Genomic DNA, 10,720 nt, shown 5'->3' with positions numbered 1-10,720 from the left:
CAGAAATTTTGAGAAAATTCTTTGATTTTAATTAAATATAAGTATATATTTATATATGTATACACATTTACCTGTGTTTTGAGTTGCGTTTTGATTGAGCCCTCTTAAAGGTATGCTGTCTTCCCTTTTCTTTAAATACTTTGTTTCCAATCCCACATTTTCACCACTAAATCAAAAGGAAATTGAACTGTTGTAAGCAGTCATTTTTTAAAGAGTTTTCTAAGTTTTCATGAAAATTTGCAAGAATTTCAAATGCAATTGCAGATCTCCTATGAATTACTTTATTTAAGACAGCAGGTTCATGAACGCTGACCTCAAAATCATATCCTAGGGACAGAAATTCCTATATTCAAGGCTTAATTCCTTAAGTTTAATGTGGTTATGTTAATTCCTTAAGAGTTTGTCTCTGGAAACCTGGTTTTTCTGCTACTATCAAACAGACCATCTCATTATACTTAAATATCATCATCTTTTTGAAACATCATACAAAGGTGGAGAGTGGCATATGACTGATCACAGCACTGATATACAGTGCATTGACAAACTTTAAGAGATCCGGTCAGATGAAGGATCTTAGGTATATTTTATAATTGTTCCTATGGCATCTTTGTTATAAGGAGCCATGTTCCATGAAGTGATGGCATTCTGCTTAGACTCTGGGAAAATGAAAAAATGATCTAGTCCCTGGAACAATTCAGATATTTGCTTTTAGATGTTTCTTCACTGACCTAATTCCCCCCCCCCCAAAGTATTACTGTGGGTAATAACCTGAATCACTATTAAAATTCATCAAGATATATTCTGTCTGCCTGAAGACATACTAACATTTCCCTGCACACTCCCCAAGCTATTCTTAAAAAGAAAAAAAAAGAACATTAGGGGTTTTTTTCTGTACTATGGGGGAAATAATATGTCAATTTAATGTTAATTTTCTTTCATATATATATATATTTGTTTTTTGAGGTTTTTGCGGGTGTTTGTATGTAGGTCTTTGCTTATTCGGGTTTTCTCCCACGTACAATTGGAAGGGTCTTGGCGACGTTTCGACAAAGTCCCATTCGTCATCTTCAGGCTGGTGTTTTCAGCTTCGTGCTTCGAGGAGCAATGTGTGGTCTTAGCTGTTTCTTCCTTTTAACTGCCAGTGGGAGTATGAACTGATTGGGTGGGAGCTTGGCTGTGTTCTGATTGGGTGGAGGTGTGTTCTGATTGGTTAGGGGCTTGGCTATGCTCTGATTGGCTGGGGGGTTGGCTGTGCTCTGATTGGCTGGGGGAGTGTTCTGTTTGGTTGTGCTCAGGTTAGTCTGAGTTGCAGGGGGATTTAAGATGGTGGGCTGCCTTGCTATTTTTTGGCTTCGCGTTCGTGGTCGTGCCTCATCTTCATGGTGGGTGTCAGTTTGCTTCATGTATGGATTGGAGGGGTTTAAAGTGGCTAATGATGCAGCTGTGGTCTGGCTTCTGGTTTGTGGTCGTGTCTCATCATCGGTGTGGCCTTGGTTTTGCTTTTTGCATGGATGTGTGGTGGTGACATCCTATGTGGTTTTTGTGAGTGTGGGTCTGGTGTCATTTTTATATACATATATATATATATATATATATATAAAACTTCGTAGTTCATTCCTTATTAGAGGAATAACTTAAATACTTAAAAGCTATGTCTAGAGAGGGGATGGTGGAAAGAAGAACAAATGTTAAGGCAATGTCTCTTTCCAAAAGGTAATGAGAAAACCTATTTTTCCACTCAAGTCAGGTCAAGGGCCTCACCTCTGGAATTGAAAATGTGGATCCTTTTAGAAGCAGATTAACTATTCTACCTGTTCATCAATCATATCTATCCTTTCTACATCAATAGCAACAGTTTACTCAGGTGGCAATTACATTCATAAGTAAGCCTTTACTAGAAGTCATTATTTTCATAGGAGTTCAGAGTGAATATATTATAGGTAAATACATTGCTCTTGTTAGAACATGACAGAATATGGCTTACATTAATTGTATTTCATTTCCTATTAGACCTTCCACACTGAATTCTCTGGTGCATTTAATCTTTGCCTTGGTGGCTCCCACACCATCTTAGTATTGAGAAAAGAGAAATTCTAATATAGTGCCATTGGAAGAAATAATGGTTTTCTTCCATTTAGAATAATGACTACCTCTAGAAGTGACACTGTTGCTTTCACTCTACACGTTCCTTCAACCCTTTGGCTTCTACCCCAGATTAGTTCTGCTTCCTCCCAATTGCCAAGTTTGCCTTCCTATTCAATTCCAAATGGCCTTTCCACTTTCTCTTTAAATGCTCCCAGTTTTCTCCTCAGGTCCACTCTCAACTGCTTACTTTTCTTTGTTTGCTGAATGACCTATCAGCCCAGAAATCCCTGGCTGGGTTTCTGAACATCTGTTTGTTTCTGAGGGCTGGACATTGAAGTGAACCTGCTGGAAAAAGAATTTTTTCAATATTATATTTTTTGCCATTTTATGTATCAAAGTCTTAGTCATACAATATTACATGTAAGAAAAATTATACGTATTATTACAGAAATGTTTAATGATTGAATAATATAAATTGTCAATACATTTATTTAAAGCAGAATTAGCTTTCTCAAAGAGCACTAATAATAAATTGTCCGACATCATCACTGACATCTGATTTACAGTAAATTACAGCAATAATACTATCCGTATGGTTCACTCGTGGCACCTTTGTCTTTTGCATGACAATGATATTAGCTGTTAGAAAAATGTATGGTTTTCTCTTAGTACTTGCACAATCATTTTGCCAATAGTGTTTTACGCAGTTGGAATAATATTCTACATTAAATACAGATGACCCCACTCTGCCTTTTTCTAAAGCTTTAAACCCTTGCCTTTTTTTTTTTAGGCACTTGGATTCTTCGGTAGAATTTCTTTTATCTGTTGTATTATATTTTCTTGTTGACTTTTGTGGATTTTTTATCTGTATGCTGACCTGAATTAGTTTGAGAGGTTGGCGATATAAATAATCTAAAAAAATACAAAAGTATAAGTTGCAGCTTTTTGAGTTAACTGCATGCATATCGACTGGGGGATTATTCCGGCCATTCAGGTCCATACTTAAGGAACCGGATGACAAACTCTGACTGATATATGGAGCCTTTAGGATTTTTTTTTCATTACTCATCCCTAGTTGTTATGCTTTTCCCCACAGATGGTAGTCACCCAGAGTAGCAGAAGAAGAGAAGAAGGATTTTGTTTTGGGCAAAAATCAATAAAATGGAAATGACATGACTTGATACAATGTAATGGAATCTTATTAAAAATAAACATCTTAAATTTCTTGCCTTTGTTCCTGATATCTGTTGGTTGGCATTTTTGACAGCAGCTGCTTCTGGGAAACTTTGGAAAGCTAGCAAGGGGGAGATGGGATAGTTCAGTCCGGAGTTTAAAGACGTAATCCTATTATCAGCCTGCAAAAAAACCCAAAAAACAAATTAGCTCATACCTGTTGTCTTTGTTTAAAGCAAGCATAATCAAAGTTCATACTTACTACACTTCATATATTGCAGTTCATATTTTGCCTAGGTCTAAATTTAATTTGCTTGAAGCTAAGATCCTCTGCTTCTGTCAATACTTGGCTTGAATCTCAGGCTGAAGCATTTGCTCTCCTCTCTGACCCTATCTAGAAGTTTACCATCTATTGACAGGATGGTAAAGGAAGCAAATGGGAGGAAATATGCTAATCTCAAGCCTCATATTTTTATCAGGATGAAGGAAAATAGCTCAATTCCAACTAAGCCCCACAACCCATCCATTTCTGAAGAATTTATGCGAAGTGTGCCCTCCCATTGAATTTTCTCTTCTTACTTAGAAATTAAACTATGAAAGACAGCAACGTGGTCAGTATCAAAGATGAACACACAAGAAGTTTACTATTACCATACTATGAGGAGAGCTGCCAGTTCTTGAAACAGTGTTGCTAGAAGTAGATGTCCCTAGCATTTCTTGCTTCCTTGTCAGCTGAAGTTCGTTCAATTGTTTATTCAGCCATGTGATGACTGCAGAGAAAAAAAGCACTTCGCTTTTCATCCCAAATATTTTTAATTTTAAAACAAAGTCAAAATTAAATTCTGAATGTGGCTGGATAGATTACGCTTTCAAAGTTAAACCAGTGCATTTATGTTAAGAACGGAGTTATAGAGGTTCACTCCCAAACACAAATTTATAGAATTGCAATCTTAGTTTGAATACGATTAGGAACTGATAAATCCTATGTGACAAGCAGGAACTTCTATGTATCATTTACAAGGGAAACAAAATAAATGCACTGGTTGCATTAATACAGACAAAACAAATGTATATTTATAAGGAGGGAAAATAAGCCTGGCATTCCTCAGAATCATTCTTCAATATCCCTCAAAAATTCTTCAAATATTTAAAAAAGGACTATTCATCTTTATCTTAAATCCAACATTCACAATCATTGCCTAAACAAATAGATAACAGAGAAAATGCCTAGCCCAAACTAAGACTATATCTTCTAATAAATTCTATATACCGTAATTCCTTGCGTATAAGACGACTCGGCGTATAAGACGACCCCTGACTTCAGCGCCGATTTCTGCGCTTTAGAAAGTCGTCTTATACGCCGGAAAATACGGTACTAAAATATACACTGTTGAAAGTATAGACAGTAGTTAATGCAAGAAAGCCACATACCATTTTCATTTGTTTTGAGGAGATGTTTGCTTTCTTCCAGTTTTTGTACTGTAGCCTCTAACTGTTCCTGCAATTTGCATATCTGAAATGTTTTCATATTATTAATTATCTGAAATATTTTTATCCCTAATAGCAAAGCAATATTTCAAAATTAACGTCAGAAGACATTTTTCCTAAATAATATCACTGTATAAGTTGCTTTTGAAATCTAAATAAATAAATGTATATAAATCTATGGGCATTTTTATTTTAAAGACCATAAAACAAAAATACTTCGGAATATGTCAAAGCAACTGGTAGCACCTAATTAATATTATCTGATCCTAAAAAACGGAAAACAAGGTTTGAATGTTGTTAATGCCTGGATGGAATACCACTAGGAAAATCCAGGACAGTAAATAAGATTGGGAAATAGGAAAATAATTCCTTAATAATAATAAATCATTTTGCTAAGAAACCATTTTTCTCAAGAAACTTAAGGTGACCAAGAAATGAGTTAAAACTGAGGAAATCTTTGCTTCATTCCAGAGAAGAGTGGGTTTATAGGAAAAAAGAAAATATTATTTCTGATGAAAGGAAGTCTTAGTATTTGTTCATGCATTTACTATTTAGAAACAAGACTTTCAAGTTACCTCTTGTTCTTTTTCTCGAAGAGAACTTTCCAGTTCCTGTAAATCCTTTTGTTCTTTCTGTAGTTTTTCTTCCTTTTCAGCCAAGAGCTTTTCTTGCTGAACTGTTACTGTGTTTTTCAATTTCAGCTTACTCATTAGCGTTTTTACATCTCCTTGCAATTTCTTTATTATCTCATTGGCCTGGAAACAATATTACAGAATACTAGATGATGATCAGATGAAATCAAACCATAATTATAAAAAGGAATACTATCTTTAAACAAACCTTAAGGAACTCAGTTGATAGAGCTTTCAGTGAGGTTTCCATTTTTCCTATCTGAAGTTGTTTCTTTTCTGCATTTTCTTCCAGGTTTGCCTTTGAAAGAGTATATGTTAGGAAGATTATGTAACGAATAAGAGTGAAAACCTGCATGGATTGGTTTCTAAATATACAAGGAGCTGGTTAGTTCTGCAAATCCTATAAGGTGGTCTGTAAAACCAGCAGCACTTTGAAACTTTAATGTCTTATTAAATATCTGCAAAAATGTTTAATAATGCTTGATACAGCAATATGTTCTACAAGCTATAATTTGTGGGTGGGGGAAGAAGATGGTGTATGCAAAGTGTTTCTAAACACAGCCAAGTTCTAATGAACCATATTACTAGTTTGGCAAAGAAGCTTCAGATTGTCAAAAATTGTGTTCTATTGTTACACTAAAATAGGCTAACTTTCAAAAACAAAAAATAAAAAATCCAGACAACGATATCACAAAGGCTTTTCTTTTCACATAATGTAAACCTTACCGGTAATACACAGAGATGCTCTATACTCCAAAGCTGAAATCAAAAAGATGTCTCCTTAAATTAGCTATGTTTTTCCCTTGGTTTGCAAGGCAACCATACAACCCCAGGAAAATAAGTTTGAGTTAAGGAGGCAGAGTATGATAAACTGCTTTAAAATGGCTATGAATACTCTGTTTCTTCCTCTTGAAATCATGAAGCTACCTAGCTTTTTAAAACAACTGACAGGTAGAACTTGCATGTTCATGTCTTCTCCAACGGAGCTTTTTATTTGCAAATCAGACAGCATGTGCCTAGTCACGTACACTTAGCCAAACACGTAACATAACATTTTAGATCATAATGAACTTTAATGACTACGTTTGTTATAATGGTACTATAGGGAAAAATGCTAGGAACCTTTTGCTCTTGTGTTGCTTCTAATACTTCTTTTGTTCTAGCAACTAGCTGGTCCTTATCTTTGATCTCTTGTTCCAAAACAGCAACTCGCATCTGCAGTTGATTAACTTGCTTCTCCTTTTCATGGCATTCAGCATCTAAGGTAGTATTCTCCCGACGTAAGGATAGAACTTCTTGCTTCATTCTCTGGCATTCCTTATCGATTGGAAAAATAAAGCATTCTAAAGTATTTTAAAGATTTAAGCTTGATTTAAAAAGTATACACTGCAACAATTGTTTAGATCATATAACTGCATTACATTCACCTATTATAATGTGGAATATTTGCTGTATTTTTAAGTGCTTATAAAGTATACAACTAGAAATTGTTAAGTCATGAAAATCAGATCTTTAAATAGACAAATTAGCAAATGTTACATACATCTTCTGCACTTGATAATTTTGCTTTAAGTTCCCTGACTGTGGAATCGCCTTTGTATCTCCTTTCCATTAAGTCTTTGTTAGCAAGTTCCAGCTCCTTCAGCCTGTTCTGCAGTTGCTGGACAGTTTTCTGATGCAAGTTTTCCAAGTCTCTTTTCTGTTGCTCATTCTGTTGCTGATAATGTGCTTGTGCCTATGAAAAATAGAAAGTGTTTTAGTAATTCTTAATTTTAAAAGGAATCATTTGTTTTATACACTGTATTATTTATATACCTGCAGAGTTTTTTCCTTCTCATTTGATAGTTCCTGAGTATGTTTGCTGTTCAATGATGCTATCTTGGAGGCCCATTCGCTTCTTAAATTATCTAATTCTCTGCTCTTTTCTGACAAGGCCTAAGAGAAAAAAGCATAGTCACTAGGGTTTCATATAATCCTAGAATTTAACTCTAACAAAGTTTTATTATAGGAACAGAGTCATGATGTCTTATTTGTCTATTTAAAACATATAGCAATATATTGTTCTGCATACCTTCACAATCCTATATTAATCTAAATGTTTTCTTTTAAAAAAAGTTTTGTAGCATATTAAAACATGAATTTCCTCTAATGAGTTAGGCTTTCACTCACTTAAGCTTATGTTACAGTTAATTTGTTATTCTTCAAAATATAACCACTTTTGCTATAATTTGCTATTCTGATAAAATTTTCTTTATTTCTATATGAAAGTTCAGCAATATATGTTCCATTAGCTTTATAGTTAGAAACTCTTAATATAGCTAAAATAGCTAAATATATTTATATTAATTTTCTATATAAATTGGGGCATACTGAAGCTTTGCTCTTACCTGCTGTGTATAATTCAGCTGTCTTGTAAGGTCCTCCTCTGTTCTGCTAAGTTTTTGTTCTAGCAATAACTTTTGTTCCTATAAACAATTGAAAGTTTCTCATCAATATATTTTCAGTCTACAAAGTGATTAATTGTAATATATTCTCCTGGACATTGGAGGGCTTTTTATCAGCCGACATGCACAGGCTTATACTATAAGATTGCCTTATTTAACACATCATTTGCAAGCATATTTATACTACAGGAGTTACACAGGCTGTTTGGTTCTTTTTTAAAATATTTTTAGAATATTCATTCGAAACTAGATGAAATTTCAATTTAGACTTCAGTAAGAAATGACTTTGGATTTAATGGATAAAATTTTCCTATCACTCCAGATGGTGTTTTCTTTGATTTAATGGACAGTCAAAAATAAGACATCCCTTACCTCTCAAATGGTCTGTTAAACTAAGATTTCATTGTATTACTATCGATCAATTTTAAATATACAAAGAAATTTAAAGCTGAGGACCCAGATTGTTGGGGGCAATGTAAATATATATATATACATTGCTTACTGGTGTACACCGCTTAGAGAGTGCTTGCACTTAAAGCAGTATATAAGTCTCATAAATAAATAAATAAAGCTAGGATATTAGTGAGCCTTAATTCGGTAGTATGTCCCATTTAACTTCATCTTTCACTTCTCTTAATGACCAAAAATAATTATTATTGCTTAAAAAAAGCAACACCTACCTATGTATATATATATATATGTAACTGAAACTATCATTGTACCTTAGAAGATTTGAGGCAGGATGCCAAAAATTTCTTGATTTCAGCATCATTTCCTGGTAAGAATTTTAGTGATAAATGGGTAAGATGTTTAAATGGATTTGTCTCAACCACATTTAGAAATGAGGGTGTATGATCTAAACTAGATCCTGAAGAAACCAGCTGTAGCAAAAATCTGAAAAGAAAAAATATCACATATAACAAAATAATAATTAGCTGTAATCATATAGCAAACTCTGTGGTTCCATTGAGAAGTATTTTGTTTTTATTGCACATTAGTACAGAAACAATATCTGCCTCCTCAAAAAAGGCAAAGCTACTTATAATCCCTAAGGAAGAATGGGAAATCTTTGCTCATGAACATTTTTAGTAGCCTCAAATCGCACTGATAAAACTCGACACCGTGGTTTGGTTGTGATTTTTAGAATACAACTGCTATCCCCAGGCCTCTACTTCAACCCCAGTGCCACCAGTTTCACCACTACCAATGAGTGCCACCTCAAGCCCCATGCCATGACCAGCTATCCCAGCACACCACAAAGCCCCAGCTGCTGCCATCCCAACATCACAGGGTGAAGCCGCCCCATGACATAAACCCCCAGCTGTCATTGCCTCAGAACATTTTGGCTGCCCTACATAGTGGCATTCCTCGTAGGCAGTGGCAGCTGGGCTGAGGTAGAGGCCCAGGACCTTCGGCAAATTCACCCTGCCTCTGTTGCCCCAGGCCTCTACTTCAGTCCTAGAGCAGTTAGCAAAGCTCCTGCCATCAAGGAATACTCCCTCAACTCCATACCATGGCCAGCCAACCCAACACCGTGATGCAAAGCCTCAGCCACTACTTCAAAGGCCCAGCTGCCCTAGCTACTGTACAACCACCCCAGCTCTCCAGCGTGAAGTCCCAGTAGTAGCCACCTCCTCCACCTTGTGATCTGCTGTCCTCAGCTGGCCTTTATTGCCTTCTTCCTCCTACTGACAAGGTGTGCCCAGCCTGGGCCTTCATGAAGCAGCTACAGCCTTCGGAATGCCTTGCAAGGCCTTAGAAAGGAGGCATGCAGTTTCAGAAAGAAGGCCACATGCAGCCAGCAGCTGCCTTGTGAAGAACCAAGGCCAGGTGCAATTTATTAGCAGTGGGAGGAAGATGATGACAAGATGCAGAGTGCAGGACAAAAAATGTGCAGGGGGGGAGGGGGATAGATGGGGAGGGGGGGGGAATTGAAACACATCCTGCAATAGTAAATGCCAAGGGCCTAAATTCTCACCATGTAACCACAAGAGGCTGTAATAGTTGTAGCTTTGAGGACCAGGCGTAAATATCATTTGTTCAACACAATCATAACTTTGAACAGTTGCCGAACAAATTGTTAAGTGAGGACTACCTGTAAGATGGAGATACTACTACTGCTTGTGCTTTTTGCCTGAATAGCCAACCCCTAAAAAAATAACATATAAGGGCAGCTCTAAGCCATCAAAAGATTCTAGAAACAAACAAAGGTAAATAATCTTATTCTCTCCCTTTTTTTAATTTGAGTTTTACTTTCTTGAACTTGATATTCTAAATGATTGATTTACAAATATTATTTATATTCTTTGATTTGAAGATGATATAAAGTACTGTTTATGTATTACTAACCTTGGGATTTCTTTATCTTGTTCTTGGATACAGTGCTGAAGAAGATCTATAAATCTCTGAGGAAAAGCAGAAAAATCTACCAGAAGACTTTGCTGGAGTTTTAAACTACACAGAAAAAAAGAAAAAATTAAATACACCTACCAATGTAATGTGTGTAAGAGCAGCTAATCCTCAAGACATTTCTTTCAAAAGCTAAGCATTCTAAAGTGTTTGGCCCTGAAAAAAATTACAAAACAATTTTCTTATAACCTTTTGGAATGCTAGCACAATTTACCTGTCATTTCAATTTATCACTTATTACTGCAGTAATACTCATTTCCTTTTCTAGCATTATTTATTTTTTAGCCCAGTAGTTTTCATCTAATTCCTAGAACATGATCCTGAAATAAGAGTGCCTTTCTCTTCAAAATGTTGACAGTCTAAATCAATGTTTGTCAGTGAAACTCGGCAATTTTTAAGATGCATGGGGTTCAATTCATAGAATTCGCCAGGCAGGTGTGCTGGGAAAATTCTGGGAATTGAAATGCACATGTTTTAAAGTTACCAAGT

The 10,720-nt window shown here is 35.6% G+C and overlaps 1 protein-coding gene across 3 annotated transcripts in view; it reads right to left on the bottom strand.

The window, feature by feature from the left end:
- Nucleotides 1–10,720, bottom strand: part of SASS6 (SAS-6 centriolar assembly protein) — a 26,585-nt gene that overhangs the window by 7,259 nt on the left and 8,606 nt on the right. For 2 of the 3 annotated variants that reach the window (XM_039348489.1, XM_039348486.1), the window contains exons 4-16: nt 10,172–10,276; nt 8,545–8,716; nt 7,766–7,843; nt 7,194–7,313; nt 6,922–7,113; nt 6,501–6,695; nt 5,587–5,676; nt 5,322–5,501; nt 4,690–4,771; nt 3,910–4,028; nt 3,315–3,440; nt 2,333–2,430; nt 72–166 (exon numbers count right to left, since the gene is read on the bottom strand). In XM_039348489.1, the coding sequence (XP_039204423.1) occupies nt 72–166; nt 2,333–2,430; nt 3,315–3,440; nt 3,910–4,028; nt 4,690–4,771; nt 5,322–5,501; nt 5,587–5,676; nt 6,501–6,695; nt 6,922–7,113; nt 7,194–7,313; nt 7,766–7,843; nt 8,545–8,716; nt 10,172–10,276 (1,652 nt within the window). The remainder of the gene's footprint in view (nt 1–71; nt 167–2,332; nt 2,431–3,314; nt 3,441–3,909; nt 4,029–4,689; nt 4,772–5,321; nt 5,502–5,586; nt 5,677–6,500; nt 6,696–6,921; nt 7,114–7,193; nt 7,314–7,765; nt 7,844–8,544; nt 8,717–10,171; nt 10,277–10,720) is intronic. The other variant, XM_039348487.1, reaches the window with a different exon arrangement.

The sequence above is a fragment of the Crotalus tigris genome, unplaced genomic scaffold, assembly GCF_016545835.1.
Source record: "Crotalus tigris isolate CLP2741 ecotype Arizona unplaced genomic scaffold, ASM1654583v1 scf7180000018155.2402879, whole genome shotgun sequence".
Classification (NCBI taxonomy): domain Eukaryota; kingdom Metazoa; phylum Chordata; class Lepidosauria; order Squamata; family Viperidae; genus Crotalus; species Crotalus tigris.
This window is presented reverse-complemented; position numbering and strand designations above follow the sequence as displayed.